The sequence below is a fragment of the Maniola hyperantus genome, chromosome 3 (genome assembly GCF_902806685.2).
Source record: "Maniola hyperantus chromosome 3, iAphHyp1.2, whole genome shotgun sequence".
NCBI lineage: Eukaryota > Metazoa > Arthropoda > Insecta > Lepidoptera > Nymphalidae > Maniola > Maniola hyperantus.
The window spans coordinates 14,625,236-14,647,141 of record NC_048538.1 but is presented as its reverse complement, the minus strand read 5'-3'; the positions used below and the strand labels follow the sequence as shown (position 1 = coordinate 14,647,141).

At 38.1% G+C, this 21,906-nt stretch overlaps 2 protein-coding genes across 5 annotated transcripts in view; both read right to left on the bottom strand.

Moving 5' to 3' along the window:
• Nucleotides 1-300: 300 nt before the first annotated feature.
• Nucleotides 301-2,739, bottom strand: LOC117996407 (alpha-ketoglutarate-dependent dioxygenase alkB homolog 4). The gene is made up of 2 exons (XM_034984463.2): nt 1,836-2,739; nt 301-679 (listed from the first exon to the last, which is right to left on the bottom strand). Exons 1-2 carry the CDS (start codon nt 2,585-2,587, stop codon nt 445-447), a joined length of 987 nt encoding a protein of 328 aa, XP_034840354.1. The 5' UTR covers nt 2,588-2,739; the 3' UTR covers nt 301-444.
• A 413-nt stretch (nt 2,740-3,152) lies between these two features.
• DCX-EMAP (Doublecortin-domain-containing echinoderm-microtubule-associated protein) overlaps nt 3,153-21,906 on the bottom strand; it is a 31,641-nt gene continuing 12,887 nt past the window's right edge. For 2 of the 4 annotated variants that reach the window (XM_034984522.2, XM_069509371.1), the window contains exons 2-19: nt 16,477-16,665; nt 14,113-14,229; nt 13,491-13,621; nt 12,772-12,896; nt 12,187-12,325; nt 11,589-11,738; nt 10,775-10,946; nt 9,552-9,647; nt 7,780-7,917; nt 6,383-6,514; nt 5,846-5,974; nt 5,624-5,752; nt 5,411-5,539; nt 5,160-5,322; nt 4,896-5,078; nt 4,718-4,813; nt 4,524-4,638; nt 3,153-4,425 (exon numbers count right to left, since the gene is read on the bottom strand). In XM_034984522.2, the coding sequence (XP_034840413.2) occupies nt 4,272-4,425; nt 4,524-4,638; nt 4,718-4,813; nt 4,896-5,078; nt 5,160-5,322; nt 5,411-5,539; nt 5,624-5,752; nt 5,846-5,974; nt 6,383-6,514; nt 7,780-7,917; nt 9,552-9,647; nt 10,775-10,946; nt 11,589-11,738; nt 12,187-12,325; nt 12,772-12,896; nt 13,491-13,621; nt 14,113-14,229; nt 16,477-16,665 (2,487 nt within the window). In that variant the 3' untranslated portion in view covers nt 3,153-4,271. Of the gene's footprint in view, nt 4,426-4,523; nt 4,639-4,717; nt 4,814-4,895; nt 5,079-5,159; nt 5,323-5,410; nt 5,540-5,623; nt 5,753-5,845; nt 5,975-6,382; nt 6,515-7,779; nt 7,918-9,551; nt 9,648-10,774; nt 10,947-11,588; nt 11,739-12,186; nt 12,326-12,771; nt 12,897-13,490; nt 13,622-14,112; nt 14,230-16,476; nt 16,666-21,411; nt 21,739-21,906 lie in introns of those variants that run through there. The other 2 variants (XM_069509369.1, XM_069509370.1) reach the window with 2 other exon arrangements.

Sequence of the window (21,906 nt, the reverse complement as noted above, 5' to 3'; positions counted from 1 at the left end):
CCACCAGGTGAGATTGCAGTCAAGGGCTAACTTGTATCTGAATAACAAAATAAAATAAAAAAAAAACTAGCGTTTAACTTGAAAAGTTACATTGGAGCGTCATTTACATTTTCAAATTTCATGCAAATGTTTTTGTAAAAAAATGTATGCATAGATGATTGTTTAGCTTTTATAAGCAAAGGTAATAACACCAATAAACGATCCAGTTTATTGCTAAGTTTATTAATCTTTGATAATTTACATAGTTTGTCTTTTAATAAATATGTTTAATTTACAAATACATAATTAAAGATTAAAATAAGTATAACACAATTTTTATTTAATAAAATATCCATGATAAAGTACAATTTAAAGTTCCTTGCCTAATACATTGTTACATATCTACCATTGTACACAATGACATTAGAATGTCATTGATTGTACATAATTATTGTATATGGGTCCTTATAAAATATCATTTTGAGTTATACATGCATCTTTAAATCTCTCCCGATGGTCCCAAAACTGTTTACCTTTATCCCTAATTTCTTGTCCGATGGCCGAATGTATACCATTGGTCATGAAAGGTGGTGTGAACTCTCTGTACGCTATGCATACTCTTCTAGATGTTATGTCCTCCCTGAGGACACAATGCTCCCAGTGATATCTGCATTCACCATAAATTACTGTTAGAGATCGTCTGTAATGAAAAATAACAAACCTTGTACATATAGTATAACTAGTATTTTGCTCTGTGCTCGAGCTGCTAAAGCAGCTCTTGAGATTTATATTCGCCATATAATTGCCAACTTGAATCCACCATTTTGAATTATTTCCCAGCTCTCTGCCAATTTGATAAGGTTTTGAGTATATTACATGTCTTTAAATTCTTTAACTACCTAACCTGCCCCAGCTTAACTCAAAACGGAAGTTTTTAAATAGATAAAGGGGTGGAATTTCCAAAAATCCTGAAACACATACTTTTTATTTTTTGACCAAAAGCTCAAATATCTATTTCATGGATTTAGTGTGAAAAATGACAGACTTTCATACAAACTTTAATCCCCTTTGAATTCGAATTCCCAAGAATTCTTAGTGAGTACCTATATTATAAAAGGAACCTACTGTCAAACAACTTCCTAAGACTGGGGACACACGATGCCGCAGAGATTTCACCGTATCAGCGAGCACACGAGCGGTGCGGGGCGCCGCAACGTTGTTATGTCGCAGCGGCGCCGTGTAGCAGCGTTGGACAGTGTCTTTCGTTGTGACGCATGAACAACTGAGCGGTGCTGCTCCGACGTCGCAACGCATTCACCCCTCCCCGCCTCGTCTCGGTGGTTGCAAGTCCGGTGCGGCGGTAGAGCGCATCGTGTGACATGCCACAGATATTCCTAACGACTCAGCGACACCGCTCCGGCGCCGCATCACCGCCGCAGCGCATCGTGTGCCCCCGCTCTAACCCCAGCGGTTTAAGCTGTGCATTCATAAAATTTGTCCTGACTGACACTTAGGACAAATCTGTTTTTTTTATATAATTACTTAATTCTCTGCCAGTCTCATTTAATATTCAACAAGTTCAACATGAGTTAATATTATTTCACATTATTGCACAACCATTAAAAAAACAAAATGCAGCACATGTGGTCAGTGCCATCAACCTTTGGGTGTGGCAAAATTAAAATCCTTTTCAAGGGTTCCATTCCTGAAGGGTGCCAACAGATTTTTACAAACCTAAATCCACACAGACAGTCGTAGGCATCAGCTAATATATTATAATTTATAGAACAAGCCTGCAGGTTAATATAGGGTTGATTGATTAAACAAGATCAGGATCACAAATCAAAATATTGTACCTTATTAATGGTATCCTAATGATAACATCCATATCTTTTATAGGTTTACAGAATTCCAACATGCTCTTGCCTTTGTCTTTACACTCTAAATTTATACTGTCATCTGCTTCAACCAGGGGTGGGTATTCCTCCGCACAATACAGGTTATATTTCTTCTTATCCCCTCTATATGGTGTCATGGTAAGGGCCGAGTCAGTTAAACAGTTGACAGTTAATATTCTCTCGCCCCAAACCCAGCAGTCATCTATATGAGGGTCGATAGATGCACCTTTGCTAGGATCATACTCTAACGAACACTGTTCTATCACTTCATAGCCTTTCAACAAGTCTATACTAAGAAATCGATCCTGCAAATACTTCGAAAACTTAGGAAACCCTTCGAATTTACCTGGCACGATTTTCTGCTTTTTAAAATTAGTTTTAGGTCCGTAGTTCTGTTTACGACGTCCACTCTGAGAGTTATCCCATGGTACTTCATCTATGTTCGTCATAAGCTCTCTTTCTTCGTCCAGAGATATAAAGTCCAGCTTTATAAGCACTCCGGGGTAATCTACCGAAGTACCTTCGTGGTTTGGATGTTGTTTGTACGAATCGATGTCCCAGCCACTCCAGGCTTTGTTGCAAAAGGGACAGTATACGTAGCCTTTTTCTTTATCAAGAGGTTTGATATCTTTTAAAGTATTTGCACCGTAATAAGTTTCGCAAACTAGACAAGTCCGGCAGCCCTTACAACCACAAGGACGCGGTTTCATTTTGGTTTCGTATTATTGCACAATGTTTCACTTTTGTTATATCGCACTAAACACTAGTCTAATAACTTGAAAATATGAATAAAACTAAAAAGAAGAATAAAGAACTATTGTAGAAAACCAGAGTCGAAGCAGCGGTAAACCATAAAGTAAACTATCTGTCATGAGTCAAGTCAATGTCAAAATGACATTTCACGGCTTTAGTGAAGCCCACAGTATTGGTACAGTGGGTACAAAGAACCATCTATGAAAGGACCGTAGGTACCGTAACACATTACAAAATACCTAATAGTAACTAATCCATCATAATCATCATTATCAACCGATAGACGTCCACTACTGGACATAGGATCTCTTGTAGGAGTAATAACTTATTACCCACTTTCTTAATCTGTGGTTAACTTCTATTGAAACTAAAGTCGATAAAAATGATGAAATTCACTATACCCATATTAAACTATAGTAGGTAGCTACAAGGTACCTACCTAATATAAAAAGGAACAAAAATGGCAATTAAATAAAAAACAGTGACTTTTAATTAATATTTAATTCATGTGAATGTGTAATAGAATAAAATATATAGGTAAGTCAATTTTTTTTGTAAATATAATCATATAGGTAAATACTAAGTAGCAAATAATGAAACGAAGTTTATTTCAATATTAAAATCTTTAGTTACAATAAATAACTGAAATGTTAATGAACCAAATAAAGTTATTAGTTTATTACACAATATAAAATACCTACTATTAATTATGTACTTATAAATTAAAAACAATATCGGTAATATGGATTGATAGGTACGTGATTTTTACACTAGGTAGGTACATAAAATTACACCATGGTCATTTCGTGGTAAGAAATAAGAATCGACATAAAAATATGATTATTATAACTATGTGTTTGGTGACAGTATAAAACTCCTACTGTATTGTGTATATTAGTTTTATTTAACCTATGATTTTAGCGTTGATAAAAACCGCTTAATAAATGACTTAGTGGCCCGCCACTTATTGCTGTATAAAATATCAGTGCATATTATGTGTCCACTTTTTTAGACCCTGATTGGGATATTTACTTCTGTGCCTCTATTCTATAAGTATTCGTTAAAATTTTGAAACTATGGTATAAATAATAAATTATATTGATAAATTATAACTAAAACATCTAATATCTGGAAGTCAAAACTAGAATTAAAGCTTAATCTAATGTATTTTTCCTTTTTAAATAGGTACTTATTATCACAAAAATAAATCTCAACTACTTTAAAAAGAGCGAATTTATTTTTTATAATGCACGTTAGAATGGCAGTGAGTGAAATGACGCTTGATATTTTTCAATTTACTTCTTAATTTTAAGATAACAATCACATATAAATCTTTCTCAGATACTTTTTATCATAATTTTTTCTCCTCAAAATTCTGCACTTACTGCAGTGAAGTAGAAGATATCCTCCCAAAGCTCTGTGCTATAACAGAGCTACAACGAATCTCATAGAATTCGTTTAAGAGCCATAACGTGATATGGGTAAAGCCAGTATCCTCCTGTCCTGTAGTTCCTTTCAATCAAGTTCATCGAACTGTAGCACTCGGAACGTAGGATTATAAGCGAGCGCGGGGGGCGGTGGAGATGGAGTTGGAGGTGCCAATACGACAGCTGGTGGTCGCAGCCCCTGCGCTGCTTGATGCTAATCATCCACTAACTCCCAAAGCATGAGAGCAGCATCTGATCCACCTGAGGTTACAAGGCAACGATCATTAAACAGGAAACGAGCTGAATAAATAGATCCTGAGTAGACTTTTACTTCGTTGTATTCTGCTTTGGGACTAGCGCATGGATATCTGTAAAAATTAAAAGTATAATTTTAATGCTGATCATAGTAGGTGGAGACAACGAGGATAAATCATGTTAATATGTATATTATTTTAAAGTAGATTACCTAAATAATCGCAAATATCCATCAGAGTCACTGCTTATTAGAAGATCGTGGGCAGCTGAACGACTAGCTGCGGTAATTAGCGATGTCATGGGATAGAATCTATTGTTCCACATTCCTGAAATTAAATGAAAAATTAATATAATTTTTAATATGTCGTTTAAATTATGTGTAAATTAGTAAATGAAAATATTTACCGGAAACAAGGAACCCAACTGTCGAATTGTAGGTAAACCATTTTACATCTTTCATTGCTATTGGACTTTTTTCAGGTGACAGCGCTTTTATATCCCCTACAAAAATAATTACATAAATTTACCTGAACTGCATTCATAATTATATTTTAAATATTATGCGTTATAGATGCACACTTACAGAATGACAAATCATAGTCAGCTGTAACAGTCTGCAAGTAAACTCCATCAAGACTCCAATCTAATTGAACGAGTGGCTGAGCACCTCGAATTTTGTTAGATTTTTTATAAGAAAATCCATCACGGGATACTCTGAATAGATATATGCTACCATTTTGAGATCCAATCGCAAGAATATCCCCAGCTAAAAATAAATATGTTTATACAAATCTGAAATTATTGGAAAATGATTCTGATATTATGTGAAGATCTTTTGCAATTTTACCTGAATTATATTGTAAGCAGTTAAGAGGTGATCCACACACTCTAATTGTAGCCACATGTGCTCCAGCTTCAGCATTCAAAATCACTAAATGACCTTCTGTACTTCCTGCAGCCAAAGCCCCACCTCCAGGGTGCCACGCTAAGGAAACACATTCGTAGCCGACCTGATACATAAAATATGTGATCACAAAAAGTAAGCGATTTCAACTACGCTATTATTGTTGTTTTTGAGTAGTATTCTAATATGCATACCTGTGTAGCGAAAATCAACTTGTGCCCTTTCCATAGGGCAATATTTTTATCATGTCCAGCTGTAGCAAACATTTCATCATCAGGATGGACAGCTATGCCCATTAAGTGCTTATGATGACCGAATATCACCTTAAATTATAAATAATTTAAAGAATTATTAGTGTTAAAAATTAAAATAGACATGGATATTCTAAATGATAAAGATAAGCTTACTTGGTTAAATCGTCGCTGAAGAGATCCTTCCATAATGTTGTTTTTTGTTGTACCAATATATAAATTACCATCATTTCTTCCCGGTCTTTGGGGGTAAATACTTCGCACCCCACCAGCAATTTCAGGTAACTGTTTGATAAAAAAATGATACAAAATTACATTAATTATAAAAAAAGTTTTTTCTTTCCCAAAATATACATAATTATTAATGTTTCATCTTACTTTCGTTTCTGTAATCCTTTTATAGTTTTGTAAAGAATCCCAAGCTGCAATTTTTCTGTCTTTTTCACCACCTGATATCAAAGTACCTTCTGAGAGCATCACTAAAGAACTAATTCCCTTTATATGTGCCTGAAACAGGATTTAATATTGGACGTTATATTCAGACTAAGTCAATAAATATATTTATAGAACAAATAAAAATATAATATTTGTCTATCTCTCTGTGCCATATTCCTCATTGCTGTTGCCCTTGCCACTAATCATATTATATTAGTAAACGTTTTTTTTTTCGGATAATAATGCGGTGGGTTCTCAGATTCTTCCGCATACAACTCGATTTAAGAGAACTAGATTTCGATTTTACAGTAATTGTCAGATGGTAGTGACAACAATCAGGACCAATGGCCTAATCAAAATATGTGCTCTCCAAGATATGAAGCAATTGAAAATGTCAAAAGCGGACCTTCAAAGTCAGTCACCCATCCAATTACCAAATAATATATTTTGTAAATATTTAAAATGTAACTACCAACGCACCTCAAATTCCATTCGTACAAAGTACGCCCCATCGCTATCGACACTATAAATTGTGATAAATCCATCACTATCGGCAGTTACAACGTCACCATCTTGTTCAAACTGTAAAGCAGTTACTTGAGTCCGTGCAGGCTAAAACAAACAATCAATATCAATATACTTATAATAAAACTGTAACAGGTCAAATTCTGTACATTGAAGATATTTTGAAAATTTTTTTTCGAGGGCACTCTATAATCGATACTGAACCCAAAACTGTAATTTTTTTCATTTTTGTCTGTCTGTCTGTCTGTCTGTTTGTCTGTCTGTCTGTATCACGGCCGCGCATCACGCTGAAACTACTAAATGGATTCCAATAAAACTTGGCACGATTTGAGGTCATACTATGAGGAAGAATATAGGATACTTTTTATCCCGAAATTTAGCATGGTTCCCGTAGGAGAGGGGATGAAAGTTAAAATGTATACTGAGTTGTAATTCATTAACGCGTAGTCCGATTTCATTCATTCTTTTTTTGTTAGAAAGGGGATATTTTAAAGATTGTTCCGTAAATATTTCAAGGTCATCGGTTTTTAACCGACTGTCAAAAAGGAGGTGGTTCTTTTTTCTACATCGATTTTTTCGAGGTTTCTGGACCGATTTGCAAATATTTTTTTAAATCAACAAAAAAAGTTTACGTCGTGGTCACATAAAAAATTCTAGATTCAACTCCTTAATCCTGATGCTGCCCGCCTGGGTTATCAAGATTCAGGAAGTGTTCATAGTGAATTCATATTGTAGGTACCAAGCAACGACAACAATCCCGAAAAATCAAAGAGTTCCGCGGGATTTTAAAAAACTTAAATCCACGCGGACGAAGTCGCAGGAATCAGCTAGTTATAAATAAATTATTATTATTAAGAACTATAATAATACTTGAATATCGGTACATAATAACCAGTTACACATTAACAGAATACGCACATCACTAAGGATCAGTGCGAATCATAGAGTACAGACGGAACCACAGTCAGCCATCTCGTGGTCATCTCAGAACAAAATATACCTGTCAGCAATAGAACAAAATCTATGAAAGGCGGGAATAAATTGGCAGGAACTCACTGTACCTTTGAATTAATGCGATACTGAAAGTCATAAAGGAAAATAAGAAGAAGTAAGAGGATTTAATGCGATGTTACGAAAATTATCAAAAAGAGCATGATTAATTATGACGATTACCAACTGATTAGGTATTTTTTATGTCAAACAATTACCTATTCCAAATATAGACTGACAAAAATTCCATCTACTCGTATCTGTGCTATCTACGATTCCAAACCTTTTTGTTTGGTTTATATTTTCGTATTATACCTAAATATTTAACTAGTGATTAGTGATTACTGCTTAGTCATACTTACAGGTTTTATAATGTCAGTTCGTTCAAAAAATCCATCCTTCCTCCTGTTCCAGAAGGCAAGATGCCCCTTCCCGTGCGTGATGAGGAGATTGTCGTCGAGGGGGTGAAATACGGCGCCAGTCAGTTCTTCTTGTAACGTCTGCAAAAACATTTGCCGTCAAAAAATAATTATAGATTTACTTGTCTGATTTTTACGAAGTAATCTTCTTCTTCTTCTAAATATACAAAAGGAAAAGGTGACTGACTGACTGACTGACTGACTGATCTGTCAACGCACAGCTCAAACTACTGGACGGATCGGGCTGAAATTTGGCACGCAGATATAGCTTTTATGTAGGCATCCGCTAAGAAAGGATTCTTGAAAATTCAACCCCTAAGGGGGTGAAATAGGAGTTTGAAAGTGTAGTCCACGCAGACGAAGTCGCGAGCATAAGCTAGTTTTACATATGTAGGTACAGTATGTACGTGGCCAAAAGTGATGAACATCGATCTTTAGAAGGAGACAGCAGATTTGTAGAGCACTGTCTCGGTCGTTTAGACCGACAGAGCGTCATATGGGTATGAGTGACAGACTCTACAAAGATGAAATGTCACTCTAAAGGCCGATGTTCATCACTTTCGGCCGCGTACTGTACATACTTAATTACTTTTAAAGTAAATCATACTGTTATTGGCTCAGTTTTATCATTACCTTATTTATCTATTAAGAGCTTTCGACACGGTCAAGTGGTTTGACGTCAAGCACGTAGATTTGTTTTGCTGTCAAGCGGCTTGATGCGCCCGTCAAGCAGCAAGAGGCACTTTTCTCATTTCGTACGTGATTGCATTTAGTTACTTGTATCGTTTTCGCCCACAGATGTACCTACATTATTTTCTGCTGCATACTGTACCCACTATCTTGATTGATCTCTGGTTGCTTGGCTACGCAGCTGTGCAAACTACAAGCTTACACACAATATTCAGCTTTATTTAAGAAGGAATACATATCAAATTAAGTTGCAGTAAGCATTGCCACCATGTAGCGCCCGCGTAGCACTACCTAACCTATGTGACCGCGGCGTAGCAGAGGCGTGGTTTTTTAGTACGTTGAACTTATAATTAGTTCACTCGAGGTAAATAGGCGTTTTAACGTAGTGTGTAGTAGTGGTAATTGCGGTATACAACTAAAGTTCGCAAAAGACTATAATTTTCTCGAAAACGAACTGAAACGTCTTTTCAGTGCATCAAAAACTTATTTATTAGATGTAACTAATCTGTGCGTATAATGCAATTCTACTAAGAAATTAAATAAATAAATTAAAAAGACCCCTATAAATAACTAGATAAGTATAATATCATCATCATCATGATCATCCCATCGCCGGCTCACTATAGAGCACGGGTCTCTTCTCAGAGTGAGAATGGTTTTAGCCATAGTCTACCACTTTGGCCATGTGCGGATCGGTAGGCTTCACACACCTTTGAGAACATTTATGGGGAACTCTCAGGCATGCAGGTTTCCTTACGATGTTTTCCTTCACCGTTAAAGCATGTAATATTTAATGAATGAAGACGCACATAACTCCGAAAAGTTAGAGATGCGTGCCCGGGATCGAACGTCCGACCTCCGATTAGAAGGCGGACGTCCTAAGTAACCACTAGGCTATCACAGTAAGTATAATATGCTCTATATTATATCTATTTGTAGATACAAGGAAGTAAGGAATGATCTTTTTATAGTGCATTATTAGATTGAAAGATAGATAAAGACACGTAGATAAATGTTGAACTTACTGCAACTTTGCCAAGTAGATGTCCCCATTGCCACTGCCAAACCGATAAAATGCTTTCACGGCCGGCGTCAACGGCTAGCACGTAACTCCCGCCGTTCTATGTTCAAACAAAAATTATTATAAGTACTTCTTACGTATAGGTACAGGTTATTTCATAATATATTATTTACCTGCAATTCTAGCGTAATTTTGAACGCTTTTGAACGCTTCTTCGATGCAAAAGCCGCGTGAAAGAGTTCTCGCATTTATGCGAGTGGTTTTCACGTGTAATGTTATCACCCATTCGCCCAAGTTACCAGATTACGTGCACCGTGTACACAAGGCCGTAGCACAGAGTAAAGCATTATAACAGCGGAAAGCTAGAGCGAGACAAACACACCCCTGGCTTCACAAAACGTGTGTCATGAGCAGTGGCGTAGCTAGGTAACCAAGGGCCCTGGGGCAAATCAAAAAATGGGGCACACTGCTATCGAAACTGGTTAGGTTTTAGTCAGTAAAAATCTCAAGTCAAGTAAAAATATTAAATATACAAATACATTCACAGAAAGAATTTAGGGGAATTCCTTAGTAACTTTCGAATTTCTCTCAACTGAGTTGCCATGATTAAAGTCACCTGACTTTAATCATGGCATACTTATTTATGACTGCAACCTGTCATATTTATTTTGAAAATGGGAGAAATTTTCAAAAGTTTAGTTCGATCGAGATTTTCTGGTAAGGATTCGAGGGCCTCCTGAGCTTTAGGGCCCCGGGGCACCGCCCCGCCTTGTCCCTAGGTAGCTACGCCACTGGTCATGAGTCATGACTCATGTTATCACTATACTTAGTTGATCCATTTCATTACGATCATAGGGTTGTGAGAATGCTGCAGAAGTCGTTATCTATACAGGGATGACGCAGGTAGTTGGAGCTCCCTCGCTCCTTATAACCTGTTATAAATCTCAGTCCGCGACGCGTGCGCGAACTGATTCCCTTTGAAAAAGGACCCCGGATGAGTTCGAAACTAGTCGGGCTAACGTCGACTAAACACGTGAGTATAGCCGGGTGCGAGATATTATATATATCGACAAATCCTTTTTTATAGTTGCACACAGCACCACAACATCAGATTCCTCCATAAGGCCTGTAGGAACGAGCTAAAGATCTGATAAAAACACAGACGGATAAAAATGATTTATGACTCAGTTTTCACGTTTGTAATAGCTCAATTAAACACACACTTACGAGCTGAGAGAAAGCAACAGCGGAGACGCCGGCCTCGAACTCCGCCATGCCGAACACGTGCAGCGTCTGCAGCGTGTCCGTGCTCCAGATGCGCACGTGCGCCTGCGCGCGCCGCCCGCGCCCTGCGCGCTGCCCGCTCGCCACCAGCTCGCGCGACGGGTGCAGCTCCATGCTGCTCACAAAAACAAATCACGTGACTAACCACTTCAAGTTGCGACAACTTGTACCTAGTTATAGTAGTCTTAAGCCTAGACTCCCAGTTAAGCTTCGTTGGAAAGGCGAGGGCAAAAAGATGCCAAATTTTTACCCTAAGACTACCTATTGCCCGCGACTTCGTCCGCGTGGACCACATAAGCGAACCCCTATTCAACCCCCTTAGGAGTTGAATTTTCAAAAATCCTTTCTAAACGGATGTCTATTGTCTACGTCATAATAGCTATCTGCACGCCAAATTTCAGCCCGATCCGTCCAGTAGTTTGAGCTGTGCGTTAATAGATCAGTCAGTCGGTCAGTCACCTTTTCGTTTTATATATTTAAGATTTATAATTTATAATATTATGCTATGACGAACTTATTGTAGATATTTACATTCAGCCGCAGGGAATCGCTGGATTCAGGCGGCGCAAGACCGTGGCATGTGGAAGTCCCTACAAGAGACCTATGTCCAGCAGTGGTCGTCTATCGGTTGATGAGGAGGATGATGATGATAATGACAATCAATTCAAAACCTTTTTATGCAGTATACACACTAAGCAACAGTGTTAAGTCAAAAAAGTTTTTGTCAACGCACCCACATGGTTATAACTAGTCTTACCACTGTATGTCTTCGGTGTGGCCAATATAGTGTCGCTGCGACTCCTCGTCTCTGTCGTACATGACGGCCACAGCGGCCACGTAGTACAAGAGCTCACCAGTCGGCAGCACCCACAAGTTGCGCCGAGAGTCGGCGCCTCGGTAACCATATCTGTTGTGATTATTTTACTTTTTCATAAACTATGAGACTTTTATATACCATCCTATATACTTATAAATATGATAAACTTGTGTATGTAAACGTATGTATGAAAATGACAAAAAATCTGCGATAGAAATCTAACAATGTAGTTGAAAGAATTGCGCAGAGTCCTTCGCGTTCTGAGTCTAGTAAGTAGGTAAGTAGGAGATTTTCTTTGAACTCAAGAGAACCTTATTCTTAGTTCTTTAGTGTAGTATTAATTGTTTTAGCTTAAGTCATGTCTACGCCCAAAAGATACGTTGAAAATTATTAAGCTAAAATCATGGACCTATGACACTCTTCGTTAAATGTGGATTGATAAAACTCCGCGTGCAGTGTTCAACGCGCGATTTTTTTATTAAATAATGCGATTGCAGACTAACAGCACTGACGTACTAACAGTTAGATGTCAACTTACACCCAGTCAAGTTGCATTTTCTTTTCCGGCGGTGTGTTGTCAATAGGTGCGTGGTGGATCGGAGGATAGAACGTGCGACGCAGACCGCGGATCGTCACTCTCATTGGCTCCTCCTTTAGTACTTCTAACAATGTGTAGTCTACAACAAATCGGATCAAATTACGTGCTTAGATACAACAGAAACTTTAAGGGTGCTTAATCTTCTCAGCGATTAGATTATCATATAGCATTGTCAGAATGAACTATTGCAAACGGGTTTTTTAGTATAACGCTAAGACAACGTCATCATCTTTGGGACAGGACACCGTTGTTTTTTTTTTTAATATTCCCCTTTCCCCTCCAGCTAAGCGTTAAGCTTGTGCTAGGAGTAGGTACAGCAGTAGTGCAACGGGTACCCCAGCCTCCCTCACAGCGTTCCTCGCGTGTCACAGAACGTGCGACTCGCTCGTAGCCGCGAGCAGTTGTGGTCTCAAGGTGCTAGAATGGTGACCTCGCACTGGAAAGCGCAGCGTTGGAAAATCTCGTCTAGGTGTACAGACGACTTCAAACGAGTTGTAGGGAGCCTTTTGGCATCGGTGTACGTACCAGAATTTCGAATAATTTCTCCCTCTGGCGCGTAAAGAACCCTGGGTCGGCTTTTACTGCGCGCTCGCCGACCTCGTGTGTCCTCTGACACTGGCAGTGCTGCTACCGCACCTCTTGATCGCGACCTACATAAAATGATTTTTAGAATCAAAATTATACCAGGTAAGTAGATCGAGATCTTTAGATCTACATATTATAATCTTGTTAAGACTATCTGAAATTGTACACTCCTTTGAATACAAATTACAAGTTTTTCGGTTGGCACTAATAAGAAAGTGACACAAACGGTCGTACTTTAATAGTTTGCATACCTAGTAGGACGGACTAGGTGGAGTAAGGGTGATTAGATTTCGTTCTGGGCTACTTCATTACTGGCTACAGAAAGTGTACTTGACACTTTAATTAAAAGTTTTTCTTCTCGCGGCAGTCCCTCAATTTTGCGGATCGTGGCTCCCTCGAGATACCTATCACCTTCTTCACGATTTTTCCCTATTGGAGTATTGGAGGCCATACGGAAGGCATTGCAGAAGGGCGTGTCGACCGCTTCTCGAATCTGGTCGGACCAACGTCTCGGGCTTCGTTCGGTCAACGCCGCGGGGTCTTTAGTTTGTGTTTCCGAGCAAATTATTAAAACACTTGTGGCCGGATATTTTTTGTTACCAAGCAACCGCTTGTACCCGTCTAGACACTTCCTAAAGATAATGTTTTCTAAGACTAACCTTCTTATCGGTGACTCTATAGGCAGAGGTGCGCTTATACCAGGACTTAACGCGGGAGGTACCATGGCAGTGCCCAAATAAAACGTCTCCACATCCGTGAACTCATTCCGTAGCTGTGAAAAACTTCGCACCTAAAATACACAAAATCATTGGCTTATCCGAGTCGAACGACCATAATATCAGTTTACAGGAAGGCAAGTTATAGAAACTTAGTTGTTGTTAAATTAGTCCTATAACCACAATTATTTTAGTTAGAAATATTTATTGTAAATAAATGTAAATATTTATATGTATTATAAGTAAAAAAGCTGTGATAGCCTAGTGGTTAGGACATCCGCCTTCTAATCGGAGGTCGGGGTTCGATCCCAGACACGCACCTCTAACTTTTCGAAGTTATTAAATATTACTGACACCCAAACCACTAAAGCCGAAATGGGCAAGCCATGATTGTCGTAGAGGCGATGGCCGTTGAAGCCATAAAGTCCTAGAGTTGTACATCGCGTATATGTTTAAGCAAGCGTAGTGTGGGGCGCCCTCCAGCACGATGGACCGACGATATAGAGCACTCATTAGAGAAGGCCATATGAATGATCATAAGTAAATTATGTGTTAAGTCAGTTACCTCTTGGCCCGTAATTGTGTACATTCTTTTAGCTCCACTCATTTTCAGTACTTGTCCTAAATCTTCCAAAACCTCCTCAAAGGGTTGAGTTGTGCGTAAATTGAGCAATACACGACACTGCAAAATATAAAAAGGTGTTAAGGGTTCTTCCAGAATACAGACTTTTAAGGTCTGATACAGACTTTTAAGTAGGGTCAGCAACAAAGATAGGTTTGCACCCGCTAGTACAAGCGACTATGGACATGTGCAATGTACCTAGCTTTGTTGCTGACTGTACTTAGGTACAGTCTAACTGACTCTAACTGAAATGGTGGACGTAATATACAAGAACGCTGGAAGACTGGTGCCATACAAAAAATTACAGTTACTTTTTTTGCTGAATCAGAGCGCCCGCAAATTGCCACTTTGTGTCAAATGATCTTCGTGTTGATAATACTATATTGACAGATGTCCCATCACTAACATTTAGTTCCGAGTGCGCTCACATGACGTTCATTGGCGGTGTGTTCTTAAATCATGCTGCGTTAAAAACAGGAAAATCTCAGGTCCAGTGTACTTGTAGAGTTGTAGTACTTACTGTATTTGTAGAGGTCAGTAAGTTGGACTGAAGTATGACATAATGTTCAGTTAACCACAGCTATACAATCTAAAAGGTTGACAGTCACCCATGGAATTAGGAAGTATCTACCTACTTCGCAGGTACAAGAATTATTATTTAGTACACCCATACAGTCATCTCACTATAGAGTTTATGCGATGACAATACTAAAACCAGACTGACAGAAATAAAGCATTCTAAAGACCGTTTTGTTGCATGCGCTTACTCCTTTTGGACTTCATGCATAATGACTATTGGCTGATCAACAGCTGTTGATCAGCCTATACTGCTGTATAGTCTGGGAGGTTTTATAACTCGCAAGATTGATTGTAAGGTATTAAATAATGTTCTTTGTGAAAGCATAATAACACCCCACAAAGTAACATATGACCTCAAAAGAGCTATTGAAACCGGGGTAGTGCTGAAACACCAAGGCTCCTTCATTGAAAATGTTTTATTAGAACACCCCACGAGATTGTACTAAATGACTTTATGGTTACAATCATGGCCTTAAAACTTACACTCGATTATAATCAAAATATACTTAAAGCATGCCACCCGATCGCCATACGAGATTTATTATTGAGCCAAATCCCAAATTCCATTTTCCAACCATTGATTTTTCCAACGATTTGATTTGTAACTCCCAAAAAACTTCAAATCAAATCGCGAAGTCGCGAGCATAAACTAGTTTAAAATAAATAAAAAGTGTTAAGTGCATCTTATACAATGGTCTAGAATCCTCCCTGTGCGAGTCCGACTCGCACTTGACCGGTTTTCTTTATCACCTTGTTGGAAAATACATACACAAGACAAGTATACAAAATTGTTTCGTGCAACCCTGTCAGTATTAAAATGTAAATTATGCCAGACGATAAGTGATTTTTTAGAACTTGTACTGAAATGTAGCCGAAACAAAGGAATATATCAAAGTTTTTTAAACGGTAGATTTGTGCGTGACAACAGCTGTCGTATAAATTATATTTCACTATGATATTAGGTTAACAAATAGGTACTTAAATATTAAAATTCCTGGTTTATGAATATATCATAGCACAAAGTCGTTTACTCGTAGACTTTAGAGTTGGAACTTGTAACAAGTAAATTTTGAACTCCAAATTTATTTCATTAGGTAAGTAGGTAACTGTACTTTTTGCAGAATAATAGACGCTCATTCTTTTTCAGTTTTAAACGCTTTTTTTCGTCTCCACAAGAGATATATGTATGTATGTTTCAGTAATACAGAAGTTAGTAAGTATGACAAGTAAAGGACTCGAACTTCCGTATTAATTCAGAAGTCTCGAAGAGGATGAGTTGAGCATAGCAAACCTGTCTAATCCGCAAGCGTTATTCGATAGATAAGGGTATTTTCCTTCCAGCCAGAATTTCAAAAATAATAAGGTTTTGTCACAAAAAATAGTGCACACTAAACTTAACGCACAGATGTAGCAAAACCAAAAAATGGAATCCTGCGCGCGCATATTTAATAAATATGAGCCTGCAAAATGTTTTCAAATCATAATCATATAGTAAGTAAAAATATAGAGGTCGAGATGGCAATCGGGGTGTGAGGCGGGGGGACGCCCCGTACACCCGCACGTCACTTGCGCTCGCCCGCACCGTGTTAGCGCAGGCGTGATGGCGACCTCAAAACAGCTGATCTGTTTGGCGGCCATTATTGGCGGAATGTTACTTCCGTCCGAAAACGACCTGAGTTAGCAATTTCTCGTACCTAAAAAAGTTTTATTTTCTTCAAAACAAAATACCTGTATAGAATGATCCATGTTGTTGATGATCCGTATGACTCGTCCGCTGGTGTTCTTGCCGCCGCCAGGTGGGGGCGCGTCGGACTCCGCGACCGACTGCTTGCGAGTGCCCGCGCGGGACCACCCGCTGGTCCCTGTCACCGTGCCGCCGCCGTACCACATTCCGTTCTTCTTGCCGTAACTTGCAGCCTGGTTGCAGACAGGGTTTCATTAGTATCTAAACTATAGATATTGTCACAACAATCAAAATCTAACTGGATTATAGATCAGTAGCTATCTTGTTGGTAGGTACGTATGCAGTGATTATGTCAGTTGCGCTGATTTTATTGTTACCCATAAAGAAATTAAACCTGAAGAAAAGAGTAATTAAACCTGTAATAAAAGAGGAATTAAACCTGTTATAAAAAAGTGAATGTTGATCTCTAATAGTGATGTGATACTAGTTTAAAGTTGCTTATATAAAAACGTAGACATGAACCAGAATAACCTGAGAGCCACACCATTATACCAACCTTAGGTACTCTGTATCATGAGTCTCCTGAGGGAAATCTGTGTTAGCCTATTTACAATAATCAAGACATCTGCAATGCCTAATTGCATAGCCTGTAAAAGTAAACTTATTAAGTATTAAGTAAACATAACTTTTATGATGATAATAAATGAACACCTATTTGAATGTAAGATTGTCCAGTAAGAAAATCCAGTAGGTACATAGTGTTTTGAGTAGGTAAATATATTCCATTTTTAAATACTACATAGTATTATAGGTACCTTTTTTCAGTATTTACTGCAGATGTGTTTGAAAAAAAAAACACTTGTTTCGAATTTACACTAACAGAAATTATGGGACTGAATTTCATATCACTTTCAGTAGGTAGATATGTGAGTATATGTTTAATCGTCTGAATCGGAGACCTTGACATGATTCGCTTGATTCACAACTTAGCAAACGACACCGCATATACCTACATCACATTACATTATGAATTATATGCTTGTATACTGTTGTTTCTTAGGCTCTACAAAATATTAGATTCAAAATATTGTTTTTACTTAGGTACATCGCGGAACGCTAAATCGCTTGGTGGCATGGCTTGCCTGTAAAGTGGTAGCTAGCCTCCCACTTATAATACCACTCAGCACTGCACCAGGGACTTCGTTAATTCTTTTCTCCATTCCAACGATTTCTTGCTGCAATACTTTTTCTAATTTCTTGAAAATACCGAGACTTTTAACCTAATTTCTTTATGACGGCCAATTTCATGCAACGTATAACTAACATTGTTGCTGGGAAATAAACTCTCTGCTACCCATAAACGTTTAATGAAGAATTTCATTTCAAAAAACGTTAATAGTTTGAAGTACTACTTAGATTTTTTTTCAGGAATGAAATTGCTGTAGTGTTTCTGATTACCAGGAAAAATTTGTAAAACAAAATGGCAGTGTTCATGAACAAATAATTAGTATTTTTTACTTTCAAAGTGAGATTATTATACCAAGTGGGATATCATATGAAAGGGCTTTAACTGTACATTCTAAAACAGATTTTATTAATTTTATGCTAAGTAGTTTTTGATTTGTCGTACAAAATGACGATAAAATACGACTGTAGTACGGAGCCCTCAGTACGCAAGTCTGACTCGCACTTAGCCGTTTTTTTACATGAATGCCCAAACGAGAAACACTGGTTATATTTTTTTGAAAAAAATCAATGCGCCGGCTTATGGGCGTCATTTTGAAATGTGAAAAAGTATTTTAGTTAGTTTTTGGTTTCGCAGGGCTGTCGTGTTTCTTAATCTTTTGATCAAGACTTGTTAATAGCTTCGCTCCAATCTTCAGGTGTGCGTTGGATCTAACAAGTCGCAAAAATAATGATTTTTTATCTACCATCTTTGATTCTTAATACTACCGTAGACCGCTACGATTGTTCTACAGCATGACGGCGTAGCATTGTAGTTGCTACGAAAAGTTTATATCATATAATAGTGCTACGTCAAGTCACATAATATAGACACGGCAATCTACGCTGAGTTCATCTAAACAGCTCTAAACACTTGTTATTCTGTAGGCCCAGCACCTAAGTTTAATAGAGAGGAAGAAAGAAAAAAAGAAAGAAACATATTGTTTAAATTACGAGTAGCTACATAGTGTGACGACCGCAATCAGCGCTGATTGGCCGACACTCTTTCGCCATTGGCTAAAGTGTAATGTCGCAGCAACGAAACAAGAATGCCATAACTTCAATCATATTGCAACAATTTACACGAATGTGAAATTCTGATGATGCCTAGATGTTTCTGAGGCGTCTTGATCATACAACTACGTGCATCTTGCTAAAAAAAAATCCTAAAAGGTAAGCTAAGTAGATATTCATAAAAGAATAAAACTTACCATATCGAAGATTAGTGTCAAATCGTCAGCGCTTTTAGAGTAATACCGAATTCTTAGTCGCGATATCTTGCACAATTGCCCGGCTAGGGCAACCGACGGGCAATCACTGACGATGGTAAACAAAACCCCGACGATAACGGTCGAATTATGCTAACGTCCTTGGCCGATGGTACCTGTCGGTGGTCAACCTGCCCCTCAAGGACACTTGTTATCGCGTACACGCGTGGGTAATTAGAAAGTACAATCACTGTGGCCTTCTCGACCACGCAAGATGTAAGTAAAGGGCCGATCCGTTTTAGTGGGTTAATTGTTGTGGATTTTGTTCGGAGTATCGAAGAGTGTTTTGTCGCGGACGAGGTCAAGTTAGAAATTGCTGCATAGCAAGTAGACTGCGGTGTTTTGTGGGTTTGGTGCGACTGGAAATGTTGGATGTTTGACGCTCTGTAATGATTGTTTTTGTAGAGAATAATATAACACACGAATTGGAAGTCCAATTTGGACAATGCATATTTCAGTACTCGCTTTTAAACAAGCCGCAATTTAGGAGTAGTTTAGGTTTCATAACTTTTTGAGAGACGGCTTTTCTACTTTGTTAAGTCGTAGGAAGAATTACAGATGAGATACCCGCAACTTTGTCCGCATGGATTTTGTCCCGTGGGAGCTCCCGTGGGAACTCTTTGATTTCTGGGATGCAAGCTATCTCCGTACCAAATTTGTTTAAAAATGGTTGAATAGATAGCTCGTGAAAAGATAGCATACACGCAGACAGACATACTTCTGAATTTATAATATTAGTATGGAATATGGATAGTATGGATAGAGTTCATGATAAAAACCCATTCACGACTAAATTACTTGAAATGTCTACCATATTTTGACTCTAACACCTAAAAGTTTTACTTACTAAGTAGGTATAATATTTTATTTTGATAAATCACCTAAAAAAATAGGGTACCCAACCGTTTGTATTATTATACTAGCTGACGACCGCGACTTAGGTTAAGGTGTCCCCGTAGATTTAGGTTTCTAAAAATCCCGTGGGCTCTCTTTGACTTTCCGGGATAAAAGTAATGCTTATAACTCCAGCTCTGTGACTAAGCCAATGCAAAAAATCACATCGATCCGTTGCACCCCTCGCACCTCTCTATTCGCCTACTAAACTCCTATCCCGCTGGCAAGTTACATATCGATATTCTAAATCACCACGATATAGAAATGATGTCAGGGTTGATGAGTTGGGTCCCCGAGTTTAACGATGTAGTCTTTACTTGGTAGGTACCTCCAATATTAATTTATAACCGATAGTTTCTAAATCCCATCAGTTTTGGTGGTCAGGTCTCCTGCAGCATCAGAATTGAGTAGTTGGAATCCAATTTTTTTTACGGGGCATTGTCGCAAAGTTTCTCTATCGATTAAAAAAATACGCAAATCGTTTCAGAAATCTCGGAGATTTCTGTGTACCTGGGTAGAAAAACACCACTCCTCCTTTTAGAAAGTCGGTTAAAAAAGTAGCCTATGTTACTCCTTGGTTAATCCCACTAATCCTTGTCTGTGAAAGTCCCGTCTAAATAGGTTCAGCTGTTCCGAATATGTAGCCCGTTCAAACCGACAGACAAAACAAACAAACAAACAGACAGACAGACAGACAGACAGACAGACAGACAAAAGACAAAAAAAAATAATAACTTTTGATCCAGTTCAAATACCCATATGAGCCTAATATGAGGTACTTAGTTATCTCGAAATTACAGACAGACACTTCAATTTTATTTATTAGTTGTGTAGGTACATTTGTTATTTGTGTAAATTTTGAGTTATCATGAAATAGTTTCACTTACGCAAGAATTATTCAGAATGAACGCGACTCACGCAAAACATTGAATAAGTATGTGTAAAGAAACGGATTTTATGTAAAAACAAAACAAGACTCGGCCATTACCTAACGTCATGTTAAATACTTTGGTCATTAGTTAAAAGGAAAATAAAATATGTAGTATCCAAGTACGTTTTTATTTGCTTGTATGGGCGGTTGAAAATGGTTACTAAGAGCCTATCCTAATTACATTTAACTCTTTACTTGTTACTACAGGAAAACAGTCAAAGGAAATCCTTCGTCTGAGTTCCTGTGAAAAAGGAGCCCGGATGGGTTGGAAACTAGTCAGGCGACGACCTTCCTGGCGCAGTGGTAAGCGCTGTTGTCTTAATAGTGGGAGGTCCCAGGTTCGATTCCTGGCAGGGATTTGGAATTTTATAATTTCTAAAACTTCTGGTCTGGTCTGGTGGGAGACTTCGGCCGTGGCTAGCTACCACCCTATCGGCAAAGCCGTGCCGCCAAGCGATTGAGCGTTCCGGTACGGTGCCGTGTAGAAACCAAAGGGGCATGGGTTTATTAAAAACTGCCATAATCTTAGACTGCATTGTCACTTACCACCAGGTGAGATTGCAGTCAAGGGCTAACTTGTATCTGAATAAATAAATAAAAAGGCTAACGTCGACTAAATACGTGAGTAAAATCGGTTTCTTCCTCATTAATAACATACTTACAGGTGGCTGTGGCGTGTAAACTGGCAGAGATATGACTGTGAATGGCTCTTCGTCGCTCTCATCCATGGAATCAGCTGGGTAGAGCCAGCGGTACCGACTTGGGCGCCACACTTTCGCTCCTTTATACACTTTTACGTTAAAAAGTCACTTGCTCTTTTACTAGCAATTTTCTAGATTTTAATATCTCTAGTCTCAAAATACAACTTTTCCGGTTTACACTTTATTATTTCACCAATATTATGCAGCTTTATTTCAGCATCATGTCAGTATTTCATTTTAGCAATTTTAAAATAATTTGTCTTTAAAATAAGTAGTTTCAAAGATTCAAAGATTCTTTATTTGCGGAAAGATTTTACAATGAGATCTTATTACAAATTCTCCATTTAACTATGATTTCTCTTAGCTCAGTTATAGGTCTGCTAATAGATTCCCGAAAAGCTACGATTTCAATAAAAATAAATAAAATAGTATTTGTATTTTATCTGGCATTGATTT

Coding starts and splice junctions, on each gene's coding strand:
- LOC117996407 (XM_034984463.2), bottom strand. CDS start 2,587: ATGAAACCGCGTCCTTGTGGTTGTAAGGGCTGCCGGACTTGTCTAGTT. Junction 680..1,835: donor ATTAGGATACCATTAATAAG/GTACAATATTTT, acceptor TTTTCATTACAG/ACGATCTCTAACAGTAATTT.